Raw genomic sequence first — 26,523 nt, 5'->3', positions numbered from 1 at the left:
CTCTTCTATGTAGTTGTTTTTAAGGATATAGCTCTTGTTTTTAGCTTAGGCATGAGAAATATATATTTAACTGGCATTGATAGTAGAAAATTTTGATATGGGACAGAAAAGTTCTCACATCTGACTTTCCAGATAGTTTGGGAGTAGTATCTGACAGAATAGACCTGACCCTTGACCCAGGCAAGTGTTAGCAACCTTTGGTATCGCGGAAGAGTGATGAGTTTGTAATGTTCCATCTCCCATCCTTGTAGTGGCTCTCATTGGCCCCCTGGTTATGCCTCCATGGATTTTCTGGTGACTTCGGTGACTTACTGAATAGGCCAAATCCCGTGATCATTTTTTCCTTCTTTCCTCAGCTTCACTGACATTAAGCTGCCCATAGTAATGGCCGTCCCTGGGCTTAATGATCATCTAGAATTTTCCCAGCTCTTAAATCTGAATTCCTCTCTGACCACAGCCTCCTACCTTACCAGCGGTCTTACTCCCTCAGCCCTAAGTCTGCCCGCTGACTTTTACCAACGTGGTCCTCTTTATTTTCTTCACTTAATTCTCCCTCACTCACTTTCTTGACACATTCATTAAATATGTTGTATGTTATCTTACTGCTTAATCCTAGATTAGTTTGTCATCCTTTCTATTACTACATCAGCACTGCTGAGAAATTTTTTGGGGAAAAAACCATAGACACTTGGGTTTGGTTGCCCAGTTTGTGGCCCAAATTTACTTTCCATTTGTAGTTTCTAGCACTTAGAACTATACTTTCAAAGTTGTTCAGTAAACTTCCATTTGGCCCAAGTCATCTCTCTTCTGCATTCCCTGTGGCAGCTCCTTAAAGAGCGGCCCTTCAGCTTCTGTGTGGCCCCTGCATTCCCCATCCTTCTTCCTCAACACACCTTTTTCTTATCTCACAAATGAAACAGCCACTGGATTAGAACTTCTTCAGTTTTTCTCATGCTTAAAAAAAATTCTTGTCCTGTCGTTTGTTCCCCTTTTTCCTCTCTCCCTTCGTACCCCTTTAGGTTAAAAATTTAAGACTCCCATCTTTTTCGAAAATTTAGTAAATCCTTTATCCCCTGTGACACTCTCTTGGTTATTTCCCTTTCCTTTCCTCTACCCTGGAGCTGGGTGTCTCCACTTCTTTATTTCACAGTTATTTTCTAAACCTTTGCAGTCTTCTCTGGATTTGCCCCCAACCAGTTCATTGACATTGCCTATGCCTTACGACCTGGTGATATCCCAGTTACTGATATCCTGGTTACACTTTAGTTCTTGTTTTACTTGATTTCTGGGAAATTTTTGGTGCTAACTGCTCCCTTGTTGCATCTTTACTTCTTTGGCATTTGTGATGCCCCTTTCTTCCTACCTGTATGGTTACGTCTTTGTCACTGTCTCTTGATGAGTCTTACTTTTTGGCCACTGCTTACATACTGGTGTTTCTTCATATTATCCTCAGGGCTGTCTTGTTTTCTCCTTCACTCTTTATATTGTATTTATAATAACTGATTAATATCTATGACTTTAACTTTGATCCTGGTGACTCCAAAATCTTTATATCCAACATTGATTCTGTTTCCTTTCTTTCTCTTTATTTATAGTCTTTCCTCCCCACTGCAGCCAGAGTGATCATTTTATGAAAGTTTGATACTATTATGTGACTCCTCTGCTCAGAATCTTATGGTGGTTCTCCATCTAATTTGGAATAAAATCTAATTCTTTACCATGACCAACTCATCTTGTTTCCTGGGACATAGGGCTTGTCCCAGGAAAATTGTCAGCCCCAGGCAAACTGGGACAGTTAGTCACCTTAACTGTGACATAATACTATATTACCTGGCCCTAGACTATTCTGTGTTCTTATCTCCTATTATATTTTCCTTTCTTCATTCTGTTTTAGCCACACTGTCCTCTATTTGGATGTATTCAGTGCCATTACCAGTGTAACATGTCTACAAATGAGCCTGTCTCCTTTCCCCTCCCCCACCACACTTGATGAATGGGGCCATAACCTGTGCTGCAACTGTGATTACCCATCCCTCACCTTCCTCATCAAATTAGTCTAGGGATCTAGGTATAAGTTCTAGGGATCCTTCCTTTGAATCCATGTCTTGCCATCCTCACTGCTACTAAACATAGCTCAGGCCTTTATAGTTTGTTGTTATTGTAATAGCTTCGAGTCTCGCCTTTTTCAACCCATCCTTTATACTTTGCCTTCATGTTCTTTCCACAGTGCAGATTTGATTGTTTCCACTCCATAAGTAAAATCTTTTAACCAAAACCATGATCTCCTGGATACATTGCAAATTCCTTAGCATAATATATATTATCTTTCACTATCTGCTTTTGCTTGTCTGCTTTTCTAGTTTCATCTATCATTTACCCACAAGCAGTAGACATGCTGCAGCTAAAAAAATATTACTGAAGCCCCTTTAGGAACAGCTTCCAATCAATCCTTCCTAAAGGCGGTTCTTTTTTTTTAAAATTATATTTTTTCCAGTTTTATTGGTATATAGCATATTGACTTGACTTACATATATTGTGAAATGATTACCACAGTAAGTTTAGTTAACATCCATCATCCGTAGATACAGGAAAAAAAGAAAGGTTTTTTTCCCTTGTGCTAAGAACTCCTAAGATTTACTCTCTTGATAATTTTCAAATATACCGTATAGCGGTGTTAGCTATTGTCATCATGCTGAACATTACATCCCCAGTACTTAAAACTGGAAGTTTATACTTTTGACCACCTTCGTCTAATTCTCCCACCCTCCACCCTAAAGGCTGTTCTTAAGTGTAAATGTAATGTGTGAGCATCTGCTAACACCACGAGTGGAAGCTCACATGTGAAGGCCTTAGCTGGTGAGGAGCTCTGTTGATATTTGAGATAGCAGGATTTGAAAGAGGAAGTAAAGAGTTCTCCACAAGGCCATGTTCTTTCCTTGCCTTTGTGTGTGCTTTAGCCTGGAGTGCCCTGTACCACTTTCTCATTTAGTAGTTCTTGTTCATTCCAGACTGGTACCCCTCCTGGGCTCTGACCCCAAGTCCCTGTACAGAGTACTTATCCCTTTATATTGTTTTCTGCTTGATTTTTTTTCTTCCATTTGACTAAATTCCCTGAGTATAGGACTTTGTGTTTTAATTTCTCTGTCACTGTTATAGTATCATATATAGGCGGTAGGCAATATGCATTTGAAATGAATGATTAATTAAATGATCTTAGGGAGCAGGGCTCCACCCCAACGAGCTGAGTTAATATGCCCTGAGCATAAGTAATTGAGATAATTGGCTCAGTAATTATTTTTTGATTGCCTTTATTGTTGATGTGTGTGTATTTTAGAACTTAATGAAATATTTTTATATCATTAAAGTAGGAGATTCTAGATATTTTATACAGTTTATTAAACTATATTTTCTTTTAAAAAGATGACTTAATACTCATAAGGTTGGGGTGATGTTGAAACTTTAAGTAGATGGTGTTGCCTCTCTAATTTTTACCTAGAATAATAAGTTTTAGAAGTCCTTTGGTTTTTCTTCTTGCCTTCAGGCAGCAGTGGATTAAGCCTCCTAGCTTGTTCAGTAATTCAGGTTGCCTGACTTCCTTTTTTTAAGCACTGTGGTCCCTCATAATCCTTAAATAAGCCCAGATGTTATTGTTCAACTTAAGTTACTTCTCCTCTGTATTAGGTATCAAATGCTGTATAACAAATCATCCCAAAACGTAGAGGCTTAAAACAATAATAATTACTGATTATCTTTCCTGGTTTCCATGAGTCAGGAATTCAGAAGCAGCTTGGCTGTGTGGGTTTGGCTTGGGTTCTCATGAGTTTATAGTCAGATGTCAGCTTGGACTTCAGGCGTCTGAAGGCTTGACTTGGGCTGGAGGATCTACTTCTAAGATGGCTCACTTACATGGACTCATCTAAATGAAATATATAATTTTTGTTTGTCTCTTCTGTTTTCTGCATTCATTCTGCTGAGACTGGTAACTATGACATTTGAATGCTTAATAATCAGAATGTGATAGAGGGCATGTGGTAGCCAGCCTCCAAGGTAGCAGTTTCCTAGTAGCAGCTTCCTAGTATTTATACCTGTATGTGGTTCCCTCCCCCCTTATATATTCAATCAGGGCTAGCCTCTATGACCAATAGAATATGTATGCCTGTGTATGGATTCCAAGGCTAGGCTGTAAACAGTATTGCAGCTTCTATTGCAGCTTCTTGGATCTCTCATTCTGGGGTAAGTCAGCCACCATGGTGTGAGATACCTAAGCAGCCCCATGGAGAGCCTCAGTGGAGAGGAATTGAGGCCTCTTGCCAACAGCTAGCACCAGTTTGCCAGGCATGTGAGTGAGCCACATTGAAAGTGAATCCTCCAGGCTAAGTCAAGCTTTCAGATGCTTACGTTGCTAGCAGATAATCTGACTAACCTCATGAGGGATTCTTCTCTCTAGAGTGTTTCAGATCTGCAGTTGACCTCAGCAGGAATTGTTTTATCAAATGACTGTTAATACCTTTTATATACTTAGCACTATGTAAAGTATTGCAGTGAACAGTTTTTTTAACCCCAGCGTTGACCTCTCCGATAAAGAAATTGACTAGTCACAACTTTGTGAAAACCTTTTTTTCTGCTCTTCACACTTACAAGTTAACTTAGTAACTACCAAGAGTTTGTTTTGCCAAGCCTACTCTCAACCTTCCCTTCAAGTTGGAAGCACTTTCCTTCAAGACTGATGATCATTGAGCTCCTTGGACACCTTCCGTCACATTAGGTGCCATATTCTCTCACCTTTCTATAGCAACCTGTAGACAATCTTAACACTTTGTAATTTGCAATAAAAAAAGTTCTGTCTTCTACATCATGCTGTTAGCTCCTTGAAGGAGTTCATAGGGATATTTTTTTTGAGTAAATGAAGCATTACATCAGATTAAACTTTTTGAGTTTCCTATTAATGACTTGGAATATTTTAAATGATGTTTAAAAGGGATTTATAGTTCAAAACACTTTCACATAAATAGTTTGATTCCTCAGAATAACCTTTGGAAATTGGTGGTTTTATAGCATAGAGATGAAGCTGATGCTAAAGTGATTTGCCCAAAACTAATAGATAATTTAAAGGTAAGATGCAAACACCACTGTACCATTAGATAATTTTGCAGGTAGTCAGTCAATGGCAAATTTGCTGTTATTTTCAGTTTCACTGTAATGTGGAAACTAAGTATTGTGTATTGTGGCAGTAAAGCTGGATTTAAACTGTGTCTGTTCATTCTTTTTTTGTTCTTGTTAAAAATACAGACAATTTTGTGGCAAAAACATAAGTATAGAGTAGAAATTTTTTAAAATTTCATATCTGATTTTTGAATTAAGTTGTTTTCTTCTTCCCTTTACACCACTTCCGATCCTTTTTAAAATAAAGGTCTGAGGGTCATTTGTGTCTTCCTGTTCGATATACACATTCCTTCCCAGAAGCCTTACAGAAGTTCTATCGTGGTGAGTTCAGGTAGGAATTTCTTTCTTTGTTATGTAAATATCTTAATAAGTATGTGCCATTAAAATGCTGTTAAACAGAATTAGATAATATTTGGATTAGCCATAGTTTTAACAGTTGCCATAAACCATAATATATTAGCTGAGTCACAAACAGATGTAACTTACCTTATTCTAGTCCCATTGGAACAGTGGAGAGAAACCTGACAAATGCCACTTGGCCTATAATGTAATTGCAAGTGGAGGTTTTTCTCCTTCAGTGAGACAGAGACCATGTCTCTACTTTCTTAACCTATTTACAACATGTAGAAAAGAGTTAAACTGTTGGCTAAACTGAGTGTTTGAATTCCCTGAGATTTTGTATCTTTTCTCGTCTTCTATGTTCCTGAATGAGAGTTGGAGCTACTGCAGTCTTGCTGAGATTCTTGGTATCTCTGTCTTACATGTTAAGTGTTTCTTAAACAGTGGGGATGGTTTTTTTCCATATTTCTTTCACTGAATTTGTTCAGTGGTCAGACTACCTATCTTGATAAAGAATTTGACTTTAATTCAAGTTATTTGGGAGATTTTATACACAAACATTAGGTATTTCCGTTATAACTGAACAGAGAAATAAACTTCTAAATCTGTCTTTAAGCAGGAACCTGTGAATTGAGGTATTTCTAGTATAATTTTTTCCTGGCACAACTAGGTTTTTTAAAATGAATTTTTAGTTTGGTGAAATTGTAATGTCTAATTCTTAGTTTAATTTATTCCGTCTTAACATCACTTGCTTTTCATTTACTCTTCTAAGGTGGTTATGGAGGCAGCGAATCAGGTTATACCTTGAAGGGACTGGCATAAACCCCGTTCCTGTGGACCTTCATGAACAGCAACTAAGTTTGAATCAACATAGTAGAGCCTTCAATATTGAAAGAGTTCATGATGAAAGTAGGTGGATTGGGAATTAGATGTATTTGGGGCAATATTTAACTTATAGTTCTTTTGATGTCTAATTTCTAAAAGTAATACTTTATAATTAACTTACTTGGGAATTTCCGTGCCACTGACACCACTTAAGTACAGTGAGCTACTTCAGGTGTAAAACTTACTCTGATTAGATACCGAAGTAAGAGCAATAGCATATTTCTAAAAGAAATGTTTTCTAGGATGGGTTTGAAAATTAGTTGAGCCTGGCCGGGCGTGGCTCAGTGGTTGAACTTTGACCTAAGATCCAGGCCATCAGGGTTCGATTCCCGGTCAGGGCACATGCCCGGGTTGCGGGTTGCAGCCAATCAATGACTCTCATCATTGATGTTTCCATCTCTCTCTCTCCATCTCCTTTCCTCTCTCTGAAATCAATAAAGATATATTAAAAATAAAATATTAAAAAAAAATTATAAAAAAAGAAAATTAGTTGATTAGGGAAGAATTATAAAATGTCCAAGGGGATAGATGATATTTAAGGAAATATTCTTGGCCCTTATCATTGAAAGGTCAAAAAGGAAAAAGAAAACAGTAGAAATAAAATGAGTTAAATAAAATGAATTAATCTGTGTAAGATTTCATAATAATTATATATTCACATAGTGATATTTAAACATACTTATTATAGTTATTGTAACTGATTAAAACATGCATATTGGGAAATTTCACATCCCAGCATTCAGATTTGTGTTTCAAATGCTTGTGTAAGCTGCTAAGAGAATATCAGCATAAGGTGATACGCAGCTTTTTTGTTATAAGTAGTTAGTTAAGGTGAATTCTCAGTTTTGAGCTTATTTGTGGATTATAATCTAGTCATATTTTCCTACTTTTCCCACAACTGTTAAGACTTTTATGGTGCAAGAAGATCCTAAGAGATATCCTACCTAGATATTTTTTCTCCTTTGTTTCATTTCCTGGCTAAACTTACCAGGAAAAGCTACCTTTACATATCTGCTGTCTGTCTTGTCATGGTACCTGATGTGTGTGTGTATTTTATTTTTCCAGAGTTTTTCATGGTGATTTATAGCTTTATAGGTTAGCATGTTCCTGACTTGTGTGTGTGTTCAGGTCATGTTTTAAAGAGGTTTCTTCTTTCCCTGAACAAAAATAAATCATTGATTTTGGAAATCTTTTAAGTAATTACATGCATATGAATTCCTATTTCTGACGTTGAAAAACTGCAGCAACTATTCAGTAAGATTTTAAAATCTTAGCTAGAAATTTTACTTTATCTCACACCTGCCGTTATTGCTCCTACTAGAAGATGTTCAGGATTTGTCTCTTCTTACAGAAAAGGTGTAGATTGGTATTCAGAGATTCATTGCTCAGACTCCTATCTCAGATTCACTGGTTTTAGCTTATAAACTAAGTTGATATTTTATATATAGAAACAAAATTACGTATAAATTGAGTAATACCCAGGGTGTTCACATCTGATTTATGGTAATTCTAGAAAAAGAACAGAGAAAATGCTCAAAATTTAAAAAAAATATTGCAAGAAAAATTTTCAAAACTTAGGCAACAGTCTTTGAATTAAAAGGACCTACAAACCACTTAGGGTGAACTGGGATTTAAGCTCATCACATGGCTATTAGCAGGAAGCTTCAGTTCCTCACCACGCTGGCCTCTCCACTGGACTGCTCATGAGATACCTGTTCCCAGACCAAGTGATCTGAGACAGCGAGCCACTAGGTCAGAATCCAGGGTATCTTCTTTAACTAAACTTCCGAAGTGACACATCACATCCGCCATACATTAGTCACACAGACCAATCCTGGTATGTTGTGAGAGGGAGAGTTACACAATAATGTGAATATCAGGAGGCGGGGATCACTGGGGACTATCTTGGAGGCTAACTACCAAAATTGGATGGACTTTTAAGCTTTGACTTGGGAGAAAATGTGGAGGAGAAAGTGTGGTGCTTGCCCAGCGGAAGATCCTTGGGTGTAGTAAATCTGCTATCGGTGACCTTCAGAAGATGGGGCTGGCATTTCTAGTTGGAGACCGATAAAAGATAAAAGAAACCATTTGAGGGTGACAGTCACAGGTTTGATCCAGAAAGCACAGTGGGGATGCTTTGGAGGATTCTGTGAGGTGGAGTGATGTTTTAAGTATTTTCAAGGAAGATGGCTTGTTAAGCTGTGCTTACAGCCCCATAGAGGGAAAGAAGAAAAGGTGGCATTTTTTAGGTGTCACTAAGGGAGATGTGGCAGTGTTCCTCCAATGCTGTGATTGCTGAAGTACTCTTGAGGTTTTCTACTTAAAAAACCATCTCATCTCTAACATAACTGATTTGGTCTCCAACATGAGCCGTGCATGCAATTTGCTGCTTAAATTCACAGTGGCTCTCCTTTGGAGGTACGTGATTATTTCACCTCTGAAGTTTCCAGAGTAAAGCCAAGTTAAGTGTGACAACAGGAATCTTGTGAGATAAATATATTTTACCACTGTTGAAAAATTGTTTCAAGAAAAATTAAGATTCGTTTCGGAGAGACAGAGGCTTCCTTGCAGCTATAATGTTAGATGACTTTGAGGTTTATAGTATGAATACTTTAAGAGTTACTTACTTTGTATGTTAGTAGTGTTAATATAGATTCTATTACAACAAATATGAATATTTTAATGTTTTATATAATTTATATCATAACATTACTAAAATTTAAGAGCTGTCTTGGAATTTTTTCTTCATTACCTGCAGGGTCCGAGGCTTCAGGACCCCAGCTTTTGCCAGTGAGAGCACTAAATGAAGTCTTCATTGGGGAGAGTCTCTCATCCAGGTACATTTAAACCTATGATCTTGAGTTTGGAATGTAATGTTTGAGTGTTTAGATATTTGTTGAATTTCTACAACCTAAGATTTGTGAATAATTAACATTATAAGTAATAGAAAAGAACTATTTAATGAAATATTTCTGAAACCTTCATACACATTAATTCCTACTAAGAGGAAAGAAGATTCTGTGACCCAAAAAGTTTGTGTAACCCAGACTAAACAGTTATTCAGGTTTCTTTACTACAGTATTTCCCAGAACCTTCAATCTGTCATATAGCTGCATTTATATGTATCGTATACATGTTTAAGAGAATGATATACTTACTAGGCATACATTTGCAATTGATACAAAACTTTTATAGACAGTCATATTAAAACTTACCTAATTGTTTTAATAACATCCTTTAAAACTGATTTGTTTGCTTGTTTTTATGCAGGCTCCAATTAAGGATCACACATTGCATGTGGCCATCATGGCCCTTTAGAATTAATTAAGAACAGGTCCTTAGCCCCACTCCTGTTTTGTAATTCATGATATTAATGTTTTGAGTGGTCTGAGCCAGTTGGTTTGCAGAATATCCCTTATTTTGGATTTGTGTGATTTTTTTTTTTTTTTTTTTTTTGCTCTGCATGATAAGATTCAGACTAAACATTTTTGGCAGGAATACTACATAAGTGATAATTGCATCCTTCTTAGTGCAATGTCATAAGGCAAGTATATTGACAGGTTAAGATTTGTAACCATTATTAGCAAAAAATTAAGGTTAACAAAGTTCTTCGTTAAGAGTATAAATGTATATTTTATTATGGATGAAATTTGTTTTGTGGGTTGAATATAACTTAGGCATAAATTGTCAGTAGAATTTTTTTTTGCAAAACTTTTTTTGTGTTGGTTACCAGTTATAAAATGTCATTAGTTACTAGTTGTAAAATGACTGCTATAATAGAAAGTGAGTTTAACTATTGGTAGTACTTTAGAACATGCCTTCTCCTTTTTGTATATGTAAGTAAATTAGGGGTTGAAGATTAGAGATGGGTCTGTGTCCCACTTTCCTGCTTCCAGAACCATGTGACCTTTTGAAGGCGTTTTAGTTGATTCCCTAGTTTACTGAGGACAGTTCTACACCTTCTGAAACTGTTTGTTGTAAGTCACATCCTTTCATAAGAAGTTTAATTATGGTGAGAGAAATTTGTGTTAATTCAAAACGCTATCCATGTTTTAGCCAATGACTCCACTTAGGTAGCACTGGAAAGAACAGCCCGATTCAGCAGGATGACTGGAACACTTTCTTTGAGCAGTTGTAATTATTTTGATTAATGTAACTTTAAATTATTCCATAAAAATATATTGTGCACTGCTATGTGTAATATGGGAGCCACTAGGAATAGAGAGATGAGTAAGATAAAGGTAGTGGTATCTTAATTTTTTGGAGAGTGGTGGTAAAATACATAACTTAAAAAATTATTAAAAGTAAAAATTTATTCTTCAAAGTAATAAAAATATATTCTTTAAAGTGTAAAAATGTATTTGTCTTAGCGTAGTAGGGTACACTGTGTGTGCAGCTGAGGCAGTACAGCGTGAATAATGGGCACACCTATGTGGTAGAGATGAGGGAGACACTGAAACTAGTTAGTAATAGTAATATAATTTAGTTGTTGCTGCCCAACACGTGAGGCGGAGAAGAGAGCGACATCCTTAGATGAGGTTGGAGAAAGTCTATTGAAATGAGTAGAGGGCAAAGATAAATATGCTCTGTGAGTTTATGCTTTTAACTCTAGGGAAGCTGTTTAATGGCTTGTATTATTATGTTTGTATATTTTAAAGGTGGTAACTTCTGAGAGCTGCTGCTAGCATTGCTTTATAATTTGTACTTACTAAACATTAAATAACTTATAAAAGGAGGAAAACTGGGATAAATTGACAGACTTTGGGCATTCAGTGAAGTCCCAGTAGGAGGTTTTAGAATGAATGCTTTTATTTTCTGTGGCAGTAGTGATTTGGTTGGTTTATCTCCTAAACAGTATCTGGTGCTGCTGCTTTTGTGCTCTTTGATGCCTCACCTTATGTCTTTACTAAGATAAGGACAGCAGTGGGTGGTCTTCTGATGCTATTGGAAGAGGTTTCAGTGTTGAAGGGATTAGAACTTACTTTGAAAGGTTCTGTGACATAGACCCGTAGGCAGGAAGGAAATGATGAGCACTTATTAGATGCCTGCTGTGTCAGGCACTGTGTATATTGTGTGTGTTATCACATTTAACGCTCGTAGCAACCCTGTGAGGAACGTAGTTGTATTTACCAGTGAAAAAATTGAGATTTATATGGTATCAGAACTGCCATATAAAGCCAGTATTTCTTATTCCAGATCCTGTGTTAGTTAGCCTTCACTGTGTCTGCTTGAAAAATACAAAGTGCAGCAATATTATTCCTGCCTCATTATAATGTTCTTAGAATTAAGAACATTTTAAAAGCCCATTTTTTTCTCTTTCCCCCTATTTGTTCTAACCTAGAATGTCTTATTCTTGGGCTGTAGCAGTGGACACTTTAAGAAGAAGTATACCCACTCTAAAGGGACTGTGAGTTTTATTGCTGCCTTAAAAAAATAATTTCCCTGAAACAAAAATTCTGTGGGTCGACTAATCTTGATAAGCCTGCATGAGAGAATGACACTGAATTTGCTCATTATGTCTCACCTGACTCTTCCTGTTCTCCTCCGCCTCTGCTGCTCTGGCCCCACTTACCTCTAATCTCTTGTTCCCATGTGATTCTGCCATATAGCAGCCATTCCAATAATTTGGCTGGCTTGTCTGTATGTATCAGGCTCCTAATGAGACTAAAATTCCTAATTTTCTAAGAAGATGTAATCAAGCTATGAAATAGATTAAATGTGAATATTAAGTTTGCTATCTTTTACTTTTAATGAAGAATGCTGAGTTCAGAGAAAAAATGAAAAGGAGTTGTATCATGTAAACCTTCATATATCCAGCGCTCAGCAGGAGAAGTTGAAAGGGTTAGAATAAGAGTTAAATTATCCATTGGGTGTTAGTGTTTGTGAGTATGTCTAATAACATATTATTTTGAAAAGCTATATTTTATTAGGGGTTTATTTTAACTTTTATTTGCTAGAGAAAAAGAACTTAATGTTGATTAGTGATACCATTATTTTAAGATATAGCTTACAAAATAGGCTTTTACATGTTTCAAAGGTTTTTTTGATTAGTTGCAAATCATTTATGCTTCCATGCAGTTAAAGAATAGTGTCATTTTTGCTGATGTCAGAAAACCCATTTGATTTCATTTTATGAAATACTCAAAGAAATATAAATCTTTAAAGAAATTACAGTTTTAGTTTTATCTCTAGTTTTGTCCACTAGTTCAGTACTGGTTGAGAATTTTCTTGAGAACTTGTTAGCTTACTATCAATTCAAATGCATAATAGTATGAAACTCAACAAAAATTTAGCAGAAACTCTTGGTAACTCGAAGGATTAGATAGAGACTTAAACATATCAAGGACTAGCTACCAAGAAAGAAACCGAAGAATGGTTTTTCTTTTTTAATTCTGAAATAATAACAGAACCTTATTTCAGAATTTTATGTTAGTTTCCATAAAAGCAGCAGCAGCAATGCTAGGTAAAAATTTAGAAGACGCTCCTGTTTGGAATGTTAAAGTATTGACATTCTTTCGAGCCTATGAATCAGAGAGGCATGTAGACATGCAGATTTTCTTTAACTTTTCACTTAATATTAGCATCATGATGTGTGTGCCTACTAAGGTATGTCTAAGTCAGGCTGGCCTACTTTGATTCCATCGGTTCTGAAAAAGACTGTCTTATTTACTGTGAGCCATAAGTTCAGCAAATCCAGTTTTGTATTCTCAATTTATAGGGCTTCCTATTATGAGATTTCAGTTGATGATGGTCCCTGGGAAAAACAGAAGAGTTCAGGGCTCAATCTGTGTACTGGAACAGGATCAAAGGCCTGGTGAGTAACTGGGGATGTTGCTTATTGACTTTTGTGAAATATTTTAAGTAATGTCATTTACTCGTGGTCTTGTGTCGGCATATCTGAGGCTTCGGATACACAAGAGGCAGCCTGGTGTTAGGTTGGCTGGCTTGGTTTCTGCTCACTCATGGATTGGGTCTAGAAGCCTTTGCCTTGACGTCTTAGACCACAGCGGCATCCTAGCTTTGGTCCTTATTTGGTACTTATTTAGCCTGCCTCACTAGATTTGTAAAGAGAAAACAGAAGGTGAGAAATGTTTTTAGATACTACATATTTTTTTTAAATGAATATTTTAAATAACAGTAAAATGAAAACAAAGTCCAATACAAAAAAAAAAACATGCTGGAGGATAAAGGTCTAACCAGAGATAACCTGGGCCTCCAGTGTCTCATTTACCCTGTGACCTCTTTCTGGGTAGTCTCTTCTGCTTCTTAGCACACATGCAGGTGCCTCCCAGACTTCTACCTGTGGCAGTCTTCTCTCCTGAGTACGAACTCACCTTCTAGAATTACCTAGCAGAGAGAATGGTAATAGCGTCTCAGATTTAGTGCATTTAAACTGAATTTATTGTCTTCGGTTTTTCTTCCTGTGTTCCTTGCATTGCTTAATAGTATCCTTGTTTACCCTGAGTTAATGCTCCAGAGGAAAAACATCTTCCCTACAAACCTGCTCGTAGGTTTGAGACTTCTGTTCTCCCCTCTCCACATACCAGTCTCTGAATCCAGTCAGCGGCACTTCTGAAATCCTTGCCCCCCTTTTCAGCCTCTACTGCTATTTTTTGGCCCAGGCCCCATCATTTTAGTGAATAGTCTTTATGCCTGACCCTCTATTCTTCAGGCTGTCATCCATACTGCCAACGGAGTAATGTTTCTAAAATGTAGATAAAATATGACTCTACCCCTTCAGTGATTTAAAACTTTCACTGACTCCTGAGACTGCTCAGCTTATTCAGTCAGTCGTATAGGGCCCTTTAAATATGACCTGAGCTACACTGCCAGCCTGTTGCTGCTCTGCCTACCCCCTCAGCACACTGCACACACTGCAGGCTACTTGGAATTCTCAGCACAAGCCATGCTCTCTCTGGGCTTTTTGTTTTTACTCAGTGCAGCCTCTTCCTTCATTGAATACTTGAACACTCTGCTTCCCATCCACTGCCTGAAAAAGCCAGTCTTCACATGTTGTTCTTTGTAGGAAGACTTCATTAGGACCTAGTTTTTTTCATAAGCATAATTAATCCCTTTTTTGTCCTTCCCAGCCTATTTTTCTCAGCACTTACCACATTACTGATTATCTAACATGCTAATATCCTGCTAGTTTGAGCAACGTGAGGCATTTAGGATGGTGACTAGTGTTTTTGTTTTTTTCCTGCTTAAGTTCTGTGTGCATATCATAGGACCTCATACATATTCCTGCAGATCTTTTTTGAATAAATAACTACATGTTCACAAAAAGTGCTTAAGTTTGGATAGTTTAAAATGGAGTTTTAGTTCCTATTTTTCAGCATTACTTTTTAAAACTTTTCATTGTGGAAAATTTTAAATATAAACGAGTAGGAAAAATAGTATAATGAATCCCCTTGTACTCATTAGCCAGATTCAGGAGTTATCAACTCATGTCCAGTCTTGTTTTCTCTGTTCCCCTGTATCTCCTTTCCTCCTATAAAGACCCACTTTGAAGTAATTTTCAGACATCACATCACTTGTTTCATAAGTACTCAATAACTTAACATCTTTAAAAGAAAATCCTGGTCTTAGTCAAATAAATGAACCTTTGGGAAAAAATGAGAAGAATCATTTTAAACGATTGGTTAATATCTTATTTTCCTGAAGGCCAGTGAGAAGACCTATATTTCTAAAATGATTTTTCTAATAATTATTTGAAACAATAAATATAATCATATAATATGCTGTAAAATTATTTTGTAACCATCTCATAAATTGAAAACATTAAATTAACAGCTTTAATTTATCATAACATCTTTTCTGCTCAACATGGTATGTTACTTGTTGAAAACTGGATTGCGAATTAGAAAGTTTTCCATGTTCTTTCCCTTTTCTTCTCCCAGGATTCTCATCCCTTAAAAATGGGTAGAATGGTAGAATGGCACAGAGTGTGGCCTGCAAGTCGAGACCTGGCGAAACCACTGACCAGCTCTGTCACCATGTACACATTTTCTTTTCTGCAAAATGAGGGAAATGGAACAGATAAATATGATTGCTTTATCCTCAGAACTTCTATGATTCTGTTCCATTTTATGCATTATAATGCAAACTATCAATTATTTAACCCCTACTACTTTGAATATACTGTGCTAGGTACTTCTTATACATTGACGGTAATCCTCATGGAAATCCTGCGAGAAGGTAGTAGTATCCCTGCTTGTAAAGGAAGAAATTGGGGCTTAGCCAGGACAAATAACAAGGCTGAGGTCACAACAACAGGTGTCAGAACCTGGATACAAGCACAGGTGAGCTTGACTCCAAAGTAATGCCTTTTTCATTGCCAACTTTAAAATGGAGAGGGGGAGTTATCTAGAAGTCACTCAGCTGAGAGTAGTCACTAGATGGTATTGAAGAACTATCAAGGTAAACTTACCAACCTTGGAGAAATAGTGCTTCTCTATGCTAAAGGCAGTGGACTTTGACTTCTGCTGTGTGTGTGGTGTGTGTATGTATGTGTTTGTAATTTTGATAGGTTTAGTTTTCAGCCTTTGAGTAGTGACAAGAACATAAAGAATAAGAGCCATTGCCCAGCTGGGCGTGGCTCAGCCATTGAGCATTGACCTAGGATCCAGGAGATTGCGGTTCGATTCCCGGTCAGGGCACAGGCCCACATTGTGGGCTCAATCCCCAGTAGGGGGCGTGCAGTACCAGTCAGTGACTCTCTCATCATTATGTTTCTCTCTTTCTCCCTCCCTCCCCCCCTTCCTTTCTCCCTCCCTCCCCCCCTTCCTTTCTCCCTCTCTCTCCCTTCCTTTCTCTGAAATCAATAAAGATATATTAAAAAAAAAGAATAAGAGCCATCATATTGTAAAGTACCTCCTCTCCCGTGCCACACACTTATAGTTGAGTCCTGTCATTTGGATAATGTGGCTTAGGTTAGAATTTCAGCCTTTTCTGTGTTGCTTATTAAAGTCTCCTGTTGTTTCCTGTGCTCGGGTATAGAACTTTCTTACTAACTGTATCCTGTCCCTGCCACCGTGGTTACTCAGTCTCTTTTCTGCTCTACTTAGCCCTATGCAGCTTGCTTACTTCTAACATGTTCTACCCTCTTCCCTCCCACCACTGATAAATCTTTTGCTCTGATTGAAGTTTACATTCATCTTTGTCTTTTTTCTCTTCAGAAAATGGAGGGAGAAAAGAGAATCCCTGGGATTTCTGTACATTAATTTTTATCTCATCACATCACTATTTCTAAGCATTTTCTTTGTCTTAAGTATATATGTAAACTCTCGAAAATACTCTAGAAGTGGGGGACTCTATGAATATAGAGTATAAAGAGTCTCAGAAATTAACTGGTGTGCCCAAAGCCATGTGGCTAATAAATGGTGAAGGCAGGATTTAAATTCTAGATTTAACTAACCTGTAGACCCCTGAGGAATCACTGGAAAGAAAAGACCTAGGATAGCCTGTTTCCTTTATTATTATTAATTCTTTATACAGAAAGAGAAAAGTCTGTTTTGCTATATGACCTTCTCAGTCCTTGCTTTGAATATGGAATGTGGAAATGTATAATAATTTAGAGTAGGCTAGTTGTTGTGACCTCCAGTCTCAGTGGCTTAGCACCATAGACGTTTATTTCTTGTTCTTGTAAGTCCAAGTGGGTGTTCTGATTGTCAGGTGGTTGTCCTCCAAGTAGTGAGTCAGGGAGCCAGGCTCCTTCCATCATGCAGCTCTGCCATCTTTTAAACATAGCTCCTAAAGTTGCTGTGCTCATTTCCATCTAGCCACAGGAGGCAGAGGAGCCTGTGGGTCCTGTGTGGGAGGTTTATGAGAGAGGTATAGAAGTGCCATCCATGGTGTCCACTTATTCCTTCAGCTAGAACTCAGTCACATGGCAAGGTGGCAAGAGGGGATGGAAAATACAGCCTGTGTGCCCAGGGGGAAAATGGTTTTATGGAATAGCTATCCCATTTTTGCATTTCCAGAACTTCTTCCATAGGACATAGGATGTAGGGGTTATGTATAGCAGGTGTTTCTGAATCGTTGAGTTATCTCGGTCCCCTTTCCCCATCGGAACATGATTTGCTACGTATGCAGGGAGATGGACTATAGAGTAGGATGTTTCTGTTAGTTCTTAAGACCGTCCCCAGTCCTCCTCCTCCACACATTTCAGTCCTAGCAGACTTAAATCAGACTGAAGGAGTGTTCTTAAGTGAAGACAATTTTGCTAGCTGATGAAGATAGGGGAGTCAATATGCCTTTCAGTTTTGTTGTCTTTAGTACAAGGTATGTCTGATTTCAAATGGAACTCTTAGAGTGGTGAAGGTTAAAGGAAAAAAGTGGTCACTTGCTAGCTTACACCTGCTTAGTCATCTAGTTTGTCTTTGATGTATAATATAAACCACTTCTAAAGGTAGGGTGAATTGGCTGAGATCCAGGTTCTAACCATAGGAAATTAGTCTTAATTTAATCCCAATTCAGAGAACTTAGTTTGGATTGGTTTTAATCAGAATGTGGTATTCCTTAATAGGAATCTAGGAATATTACTGCAAGTCTTCTTAGCCTTTTATTCTCTTAAGTTAAATCTTAACTACAGTAAGAGATATTAGTTACTAAAATTTTTTGCCCTTTATATATTTGAATTCAATGGAACCCTAATAAACATAGCTCATTTTTATGTGACTTTTAGACTGAAAATAGAATTCTAAAACAGTGTCTTCCATCCAGCCACAGGAATTGTGGATATTCACAGGAATTGGAATATAACGTATACATATCCTGTGCACTAGACATTTTCATTTAGTATTGAGTTCTTGCCATGAGCCGGGTAGTGCTCTAAGTGCTTCGTTTCACAGCATGTGACGGGAGATAGGTGTTGGGAACTTACACTAAACAATAAGACAGGACACGTACACTATTTTGCTTTATACCAAATAGTAAGTATGAGCAAGGTACATGGGCAAGAGTGAGCTTGGTGTGGTCAGAATGTGAAATCGGAGGGCAGGTAATGGTGAAAATAGATAGGCAAGGGCCAGAGTTTAGAGGGATTTGGTGTGTGCGTCACCTCAAATTTTGAATGTAAAAATTTCTGTATCTGCATTTTTCTTAAGGAAATGTTCAAAATATTTCTACATTTTCAAAACGTGAAGAATGCAGGGTTAGAATGGTATATGGAGTCTTTATTATCATCCTCAGAAAAAGCTAAAGTCCTGGAATTCGGTTAGAGTTGACTCATTGCTATTGCTTCCATTAGGGTTGTGTGCGGATGCCACCGGAGAGAGTATGAGGCAGGAGAATACGTCTTAAGTTTTCTAGGAGAATTTTTTTTTTAAAAAACACCTTTCTTTAACCATCTTTATAGACCCTAGGACAGAGCTACTTTTAAAAGTTATTCATGTTTGTGTTAACATTTGTTTTTAAGTGGTTAAGTAAGGCAGCATACTGGCAAAAAATTTCTCACCTTTAAGGAAGCTATTTTATGACTTAAAGAAATACACATGTTAAAAATATGGTAAGTAGTACAAAAGGGTGTGTAATGAAAAGCAGACTTAATTTCAAATCTCTAGTATATATATTCTGTATAATGCCTTTGGTTTTTTTTAACTTAACAAATGGGTTATTTCTGCATGTCAGCACATGTAGTTCTATTTTATTCTTTCTAGTATCTACATAATACCCTGCTGAGTAGCTATAATTTATTTAACCAGCTTCCTATTGCTACATATATTTGAGTTTTGCTACATATAGTTGTGTTGCTGTTATAAACAATGCTTCAGTAAATATCCTTCTATCTTTGTGTATCATATATGCAGGTATATTTTACAATCAATTACTAGATTGAAGAATGTTCTTTTAAAATTTTAATAGTGCAGAATTGCTCTTTGCAACTTCTATAATTCCATCGGTGTATGAGAATCCTTCTTTCCCATACCCATGCCAAACATTGTTTATCAGTTTTTTATTCTTGTACATCTGAGGAAAAACTTGTTTTAATTTGCATTTCCTTAAGTATGAGTAAGAAGGAACATTTTTTTCATATTGGCCTATGGATTGTTTGCCCATGTACTTGACCCACTTTTTAAAACTGGGTGAAGTGGCTTTTGTGTTTTGGTTGTTTTTTTCCTGACAATTTCTAGGAGTTGTATATTAAGTAGATTATTCCTTTTCATTTTTAGTTTGTTTTTAGAATTAAAATAAGAAAGAATTTATGTGGTGTTTGTTTCTAGGTCATTCAATATTAACAGGGTTGCAACTCAGGCTGTGGAAGATGTTTTAAATATTGGTGAGTACCAAAATAGCTACTATAAATTATAATATGCTATAGAATGTATATGTTTTATGCTATGGTAGCTATTATGATACAAAACATTTTATTTAATCAAGATATTTTCTCCCTTTCCTTTTTCAATAGCAAAACGACAAGGAAATTTAAGTCTTCCATTGAACAGAGAACTGGTAGAGAAAGGTCAGTGACAAATGATCATAATTACTAACAGTTTCACTTAAGTTCTGTATTGATTTTAGGATATTACTGTGATGTATACTTGTCTTTTTAGCAGAGCACAGTACTTTCTTTAACTCAAACATGCTTTTAATATCCCTTTGAATATATTTAAACAAAAATTTAAAATTGGACTTTTATATTATGATTTTTGTCAACCATAAAATATAACCTGTATGTCAGAAACAGCGTAGCTGCAAATATGTCCTGGGGAATAGGAAAATATAGAAAAATACATATCTGGCAAATGGGAAATGCACACTTGAACTCAGTGTGACAATATCCTCTGAATGAAGAGAAATTCACTGAACTGTGAATGCTTATCTTCACAGTCACTTAAATGTTCTGTTTGACTTTCTCCTGACTACTCCTGCCTAGTTACTTTAGGGTTCCTTTAAGAGACCTGTTTCTGTTGAGAGAAAGAATACTGATGGGGAATTTGAAGATCTGGGTTCCAGTCCCAGACCAACCAGTGACCCACTGAGAAACTGTGGGCAAGACTGATTCTCTACTCCTCCACTTCCTCTACTGTGAAATGAGTCTTCAAATTTGTTCTTTAAGTTTCATATAAAAAAATATTTAGATTCTGAAAAACACATTCATTTGATTTGCATATGAAATTTTAACACACTGAAGTCCATTCATTTACCAGGATCATTGTTGTACAGACCTCAAACAAAAGCTTCCCTTACGGTCTGTTTAATTGAAGAGTATCCTTCGATATGAAGTTATTTTTAAAAACAACAAAAAAGCCCAAACATGTTTATAGTTGCACCTACCTTCCTTTATAAGGATTTGTTAACATATAAAACCAAAGTAAAATATAGCCATAGAGTAGATATCAGCACCTATACGATTAAAACTCATCCACCCATGAACACACTTGAATTTGAGTCATCAGAGTAACTTGTTCTTGTCGGTGCCCTTAAACTGATTCAGCAGTACACTGAGCAGCACATGAGGAAGTATTACAGTGTCAGTCCATATATCTGTGTATTTGCGTTTCTACACAAGAAACCCTTTATTGGGGAGACAGTTTGCCTTTAAATTAGTTTGAAAACAGGACTAAATCTCTGAATTCCCTTCCATTTCTCTAAAATGGACTCTGTCTTTTCCTCTCAATTTGATAGCTAACGGATTATTTTAATCATGGCTTATGAGCTAGCATTAGCATTAAATCTATGTCAAAGAAAAGAAAATTGGGCATGTATAGTAATTGAGTCTTCCTTATGTAATTTAATTTAAAACATAATACATAGAGGCCAACTGAAATTTATATCCGGTATGTAAATTAATTTAAGGGTACATATAAAAGAAAGTGATTGACTTTTGCCTTAATAAACAAACTGCTTTATGAGTGAACATCATTCCTTTGAAGATCTGACTGTCTTCAGAAGCAACAGTGAAAGCCAGAGCTGCAGTCACTTTACACTTGAACTACTTTCTTTAGAGCCAGCACATACTTAATGTGTGTGTTCCCAGAGAGGCAAAAATCTTATATTTGAAAATGAGTTAGATTTTTTTTAAAAAGAACCCCATAATTCCAATGCAATTTTGGAAAATGCAGTAGATTATCTGACAGTCTTGTAATGTCTTCGAATGTTCTGCTAAACAGAGTTCTTTCAAGCCTGATATGTTTATACGGTTGACTTGAGCTAGTTTGTGCTTTGCCTACCAACTGTCATGTATTTTTTGGTTAGAGAGAAAGCAAGTCCCACTGATTTCTAAAACTATATCAGACTGGCAGGGCATGGCTCAGCAGTTGAGCATCAACCTAGGATCCAGCAGATTGGAGGTTCGATTCCCTGTCAGGGCACATGCCCGGGTTGTGGGCTCGATCTCCAGTCAGGGGCTTGCAGGAGGCAGCTGATCAATGACTCTCTCATCATTGATGTTTCTCTTTCTTCCTCTCCCTTTCTCTCTCTGAAATTCATAGAGATATATTTAAAAAAATAAAACTATAGAGTAATGGCATTTTTTTTTTTTTTTTAAATATCTTTTTATTGATTTCAGAGAGAGGAAAGGAAAGGGAGAGAGAGAAAGAAACATCAATGATGAGAGATTCATTGATCGGCTGCAGCCCGCAACCCGGGCATGTTCCCTGACTGGGAATCGAACCCCGATCGCCTGGATCCTAGGTCGATGCTCAACCGCTGAGCCACGCCCGGCTGGGCGAATAATGGCATTTTCAAGTGAAAGCATATTGCCCGTCATTGTTTGAGATTGCATTTAATGTCAAGACTATTAACTTATAATCGTACTTATGAACTCTTTGACATGGTATTTTGAAAAAGAACTTGGCAGGGGAATATCGCAACTCAGGTTCCATTTTTGAGTGCCATAAACTAGTTCCTTTATTTTTGTTTAATTACTAGCTTTGAATTTCTTTTCTTTTTTCCAACCTATTCTATATTGTGAGTGATGCAGGCTTCTGTAGACTAATCTTGGAACCTAATCTTCATTTATAAGGTTTGTTGTTGTTGTTTTAGTGGGACACGTAGTGAGTTCCAAGATACTTTATATGGAGCAGACCTGTGTAACTGCTTTAAGTTGTGGATAGCACCCACTTTCCATTTTGCACTTCTCAAGTGACCATCTAACTGAATGTGCTAATACTTGTTTTATTTTCTTCATAGTAACAAATGAATATAATGAATCGCTGCTCTATAGTCCAGAAGAACCAAAAATACTTTTCAGTATTCGAGAACCAATAGCAAACAGAGTTTTCTCAAGCAGTCGTCAGCGTTGTTTCACCTCAAAGTAAGTGTCCAAAGTCTGACTGTGACTGTTTCATCCCTTATAATTATAAAGCACCTGGTTTTAAAAGTAATTCCATTCTAACCAAGCCTGGTGGGAGAAGTAGAACCTGTGGAACTAATAAGGCGTCGTGCTCACCTGGCTAAAATATTTTCTTTCAAACTTAATGTGCCATTTTAGAGACACTAACATTTCAGTGACTAGAAGGGGCATAGTTACTTGGGTGATGTGGAATTTTCCGAAATGTATTTAGACCGCAATTAGATTGAGTTATTTTAAAAGAAACTGACTGGAAAGCAACTTTCCTCATGTGTTGTGGAATAAAAGCAGGATAAACACTTAGGAAAATCTAAATCGTGGAGCAGTAAATGTTTAGAGTAGGAGTCATATCTTTTCTGCCTACACCTGCCACTTTAGATAAAAGTGAAGGGTTTTAAAGAAACCGTTAATGGGGGTTAAGAAAACTTACTTAATGAGATGTTGCTTCCGGCTTAGGGTTTGTGTTCGTTCTCGTTGTTGGGATGCCTGTATGGTTGTGGACGGAGGAACTTCCTTTGAGTTCAATGATGGAGCGATTGCTTCAATGATGATCAATAAAGAAGATGAGCTTCAAACTGTGCTTCTGGAACCGTGAAGCATGTCCACAGGTGACAGATTCTGATACTGGAACAATACTGTCACTGCAGAAGCAGACTGCCAGCCATGAGCTCCATCTTTTGGTTATTGTTGAGACTGGCTGGCCCTGGGCTCCACGTGCCTAAGAAAGTGGGATCTGTGTTCTTCTGTTGGATCAGTGGAAAGATGTTCACTGTGTAAGAAAATGGATGGACTGAACTGTTTAGAGTGGCGACCAGTGAAATTTCTATCTTACTTATGATTGGTATCCAAGAGTGCTGACATCTTAACTTTAGAGAACTAGGTTCAAATAAAGGATTAACTGTTTCCTTCCCTTTCCTCCTAACTTTGTGGAACTGGTCAGAAGGAACACATATCATTTGATTAGTGTATATTTTTTATAGCACCTAAAAATCAAGATTCAAAAAGCAGTTCGATGGAGAATTTTGATAAATCCTGACATTGACCTAATGAAGTAGGTAAACATGTTTTCCTATGTGCTGAGAATTTTCTAACTTCAGAACACAATATTATTATGACTCTATTGATTTAAGAAGTTCAAACAGTCATTTTTGAAATTATTTATAGTTTTTATTTAATTTCAGGTTAATTTTTACGATGCAGGGTGAATTGAAACTGGGCAGAATCATGATGCTGTTACAAACGGATTAATTACCCCATAGCTATTTTAGGTCATAGACAATATTTAAACAATGACTTGAGTCTAATAGCCTTCTTCCACATTTAAAACTCTCAACACAGATTCAGAGACTCAAAGGAAGAACTGGTGAGACATATTTTGTTAGGAGTTTGGTTGAACCTTTAAAAACTACTTTTATCTACTTTTAATATCATGGTAGTTCTCACCTAGCTCATATTCCAAGTTTCACACACCTTGGCTTTGGAGGGTAAAATGTTACGGCTTTTCTCCTGCCTTGCCCACACCCCCCAAGAGTTCCTTTATTTTGGTGGGAATTATTTTTATCTAATTCTTGATCTACTCATACGTGAGCCTAGACTCTTCATAAAAAGCACCTATTGCTGCATCATGAAACCATTAGTAGTCTCATGCCATTTATTCAAAGGTATATGTTTTTTTTACTTGCTATTAAAAATTTTTATTCAATCATTGAAACATTTATTGACTACCCATTCTCTGCCATGCACTATATCAATTGCTGGGTATATGCTGAAGAATGAAATGGACTATCCTGATAGAACTTGAGTCGAGTGAACTCAGAATTCTATAAAAGCTAGGATGTATAATCAAATTGAGTGCTCTTAGTTTTGCCAACATTTAACATGTTCTGTCAGATTTTTATACAAATGTGACTACACAAAAGTAATCTAGGTTTGATGTATATCTAGAACAAGAATCTGGTTTTTTTCCTTAGTTAAGAGCATCTGTATAGACGCTCATTAGCAAACAGTTTCCATGGTGCATACAGTTAATATTAGTGTTTTCCCAGAGCTGGTTGTAGTTTCTGGTTTGATTTAAAAGTGATATACTTAAGATCTACTTAGTAAAATAAAATTCTACACTTTAGAAACTCCCCTAATTTTAAAATGCCTTCTTGACAAAAATGCCAACTCCATCTTTAATATCAAGAAAATCTGATTGTCTATATGGTAGGTATGATAGGTCTGTTAATATGTAACATATTAATAGGTAACCTGCTGTGTAAAATTGTTCATAAGCCATATTTTAAAGGTTTAAAAAATGCTTAATGTGCTCCATTTGCAATATAACTTATAATATTTCTGCTATGTGCTGGGGATTTGTAAGAGATGATGAGAGGCAAAGGATGTTAGAATAGCAAAAATGTTTTTATGAATTAACCTTTAATGGCAAGATGTGAATAAAATTAAACTATTGTTATCCCTTCTTTTTTACTTCATTTATTTCCTTAATTCTTAATGAGGTTATTTGAAAACCTGGTTTTCTCAAGTTGTTTCAAAAGTCTTTCCCCCCCACTGCTATATATTATTCTTTGCCCTGTTGACGTCATTCACTGCTAATCTCTGACACAGAACAGTGATTTGTATATAATCAGAGGATAAATGGCTTACCTTATAAGTGTAGAGACTCTTCAGATAATTTCAACTTAGTATTTTTGACACTCCATATACATTTATATTTATGGCCCCAGTAAATCAAATTACGGCAGAGCAGTGGGAATGAAAGAGGAGGTTGCCTTTTTCCCTGTTCACGGTTAGTGTATCCACTGGAAAGGGGTTCTAGTTCCCCCAGTCCTCAAAACTAGTACCTTTCCTTATATGCTCTGTACCTTCCTCCATGTTGTTCAAACACAGTATCCTCCACACTGTAGACCTTCAATAAATGTTGGATTGTGACTGAGTTCACCAGGATAATAAGGACACGGTGTTGTCACTTTATCCAGAAATAAGAATTTTGCACTTGGCCAGAGTGTTCCTCATAACTCTGCAACTTGTGGCTAGGATATAGAAGAGGGAGGAATCAAGGGCTGGAAGCAGATGTTAATATCATAAAAACAACAGCCAGATGTTATGTCTCTTGATGGAAGAACATACTAATACCTATCAAATATCTCCTCAAAAAAAACCTTGATAAGCCTGTAGATCAGGGGTTCTTTACACTGTACTATTGACATTTGGACCAGATACTTTGTTATGGGAAGCTGTCCTCTGTTTGTTGTTGGGTGGTTAACAGCATCCTTAGCCTCTACCCACTAGATGCCAATGAAACCTCTCCACTTGTGACAACCAAAAATGTCTTCAGATATTACTAGTGTCTCCTGGGGTGCAAAATCACCCTTGATCTAGAGTTGTGTGCTGCTAGATCTGATTACCAGTTTGTGGAAATAGGAGACAGATTAATTTGTTAAATGTCACTCCAGGAATTACATCAGCAAAATCCAGAAAGTGGAACACAGGACAAAGAACCTAGTTTCTTCAATAGATAAATTGCAAGAAAAAAAAGGTGGGCGGAGGGGACTCAAAGATGATAAGATTTGAGAATGTCAAATCAGTCCTAGCTAGAGCAATTAGCCAAGAAAAAGAAAAGGCATTTAAATTAGAAAGGAAGAAGTAATAAAACTGTCACTATTTGCAGATGGCATATATTTAGTAAACCCTAAAGACCCCACCAAAAAACTCTTAGAATAAATGAATTTAGTAAAGTTGCAGGATACAAAACCAACATACAGAAATCTTGCATTTCTGTACACTAATAACTATCAGAAAGAAATTAAGAAAATCCCATTTATAAGTGTATCAAAAAGAAT

The 26,523-nt window shown here is 36.7% G+C and overlaps 1 protein-coding gene across 3 annotated transcripts in view; it reads left to right on the top strand.

Moving 5' to 3' along the window:
• The window catches only part of NADK2 (NAD kinase 2, mitochondrial), a 33,728-nt gene extending 8,585 nt beyond the window's left edge, over nt 1–25,143 (top strand). The window contains exons 5-13 of one of the 3 annotated variants that reach the window (XM_081132235.1): nt 5,411–5,494; nt 6,275–6,411; nt 9,146–9,224; nt 11,729–11,794; nt 13,106–13,201; nt 19,611–19,666; nt 19,796–19,849; nt 22,522–22,645; nt 23,138–25,143. In XM_081132235.1, coding sequence (XP_080988361.1) covers nt 5,411–5,494; nt 6,275–6,411; nt 9,146–9,224; nt 11,729–11,794; nt 13,106–13,201; nt 19,611–19,666; nt 19,796–19,849; nt 22,522–22,645; nt 23,138–23,276 — 835 coding nt within the window. In that variant the 3' untranslated portion in view covers nt 23,277–25,143. The remainder of the gene's footprint in view (nt 1–5,410; nt 5,495–6,274; nt 6,412–9,145; nt 9,225–11,728; nt 11,795–13,105; nt 13,202–19,610; nt 19,667–19,795; nt 19,850–22,521; nt 22,646–23,137) is intronic. The other 2 variants (XM_081132236.1, XM_081132237.1) reach the window with 2 other exon arrangements.
• Nucleotides 25,144–26,523: the final 1,380 nt, after the last annotated feature.

This window comes from Miniopterus schreibersii (genome assembly GCF_964146895.1).
Source record: "Miniopterus schreibersii genome assembly, chromosome: 3".
NCBI classification, from domain to species: Eukaryota; Metazoa; Chordata; class Mammalia; order Chiroptera; family Miniopteridae; genus Miniopterus; species Miniopterus schreibersii.
The sequence above is the reverse complement of the archived record's forward strand: the minus strand, read 5'-3'. Positions and strand labels throughout refer to the sequence as shown.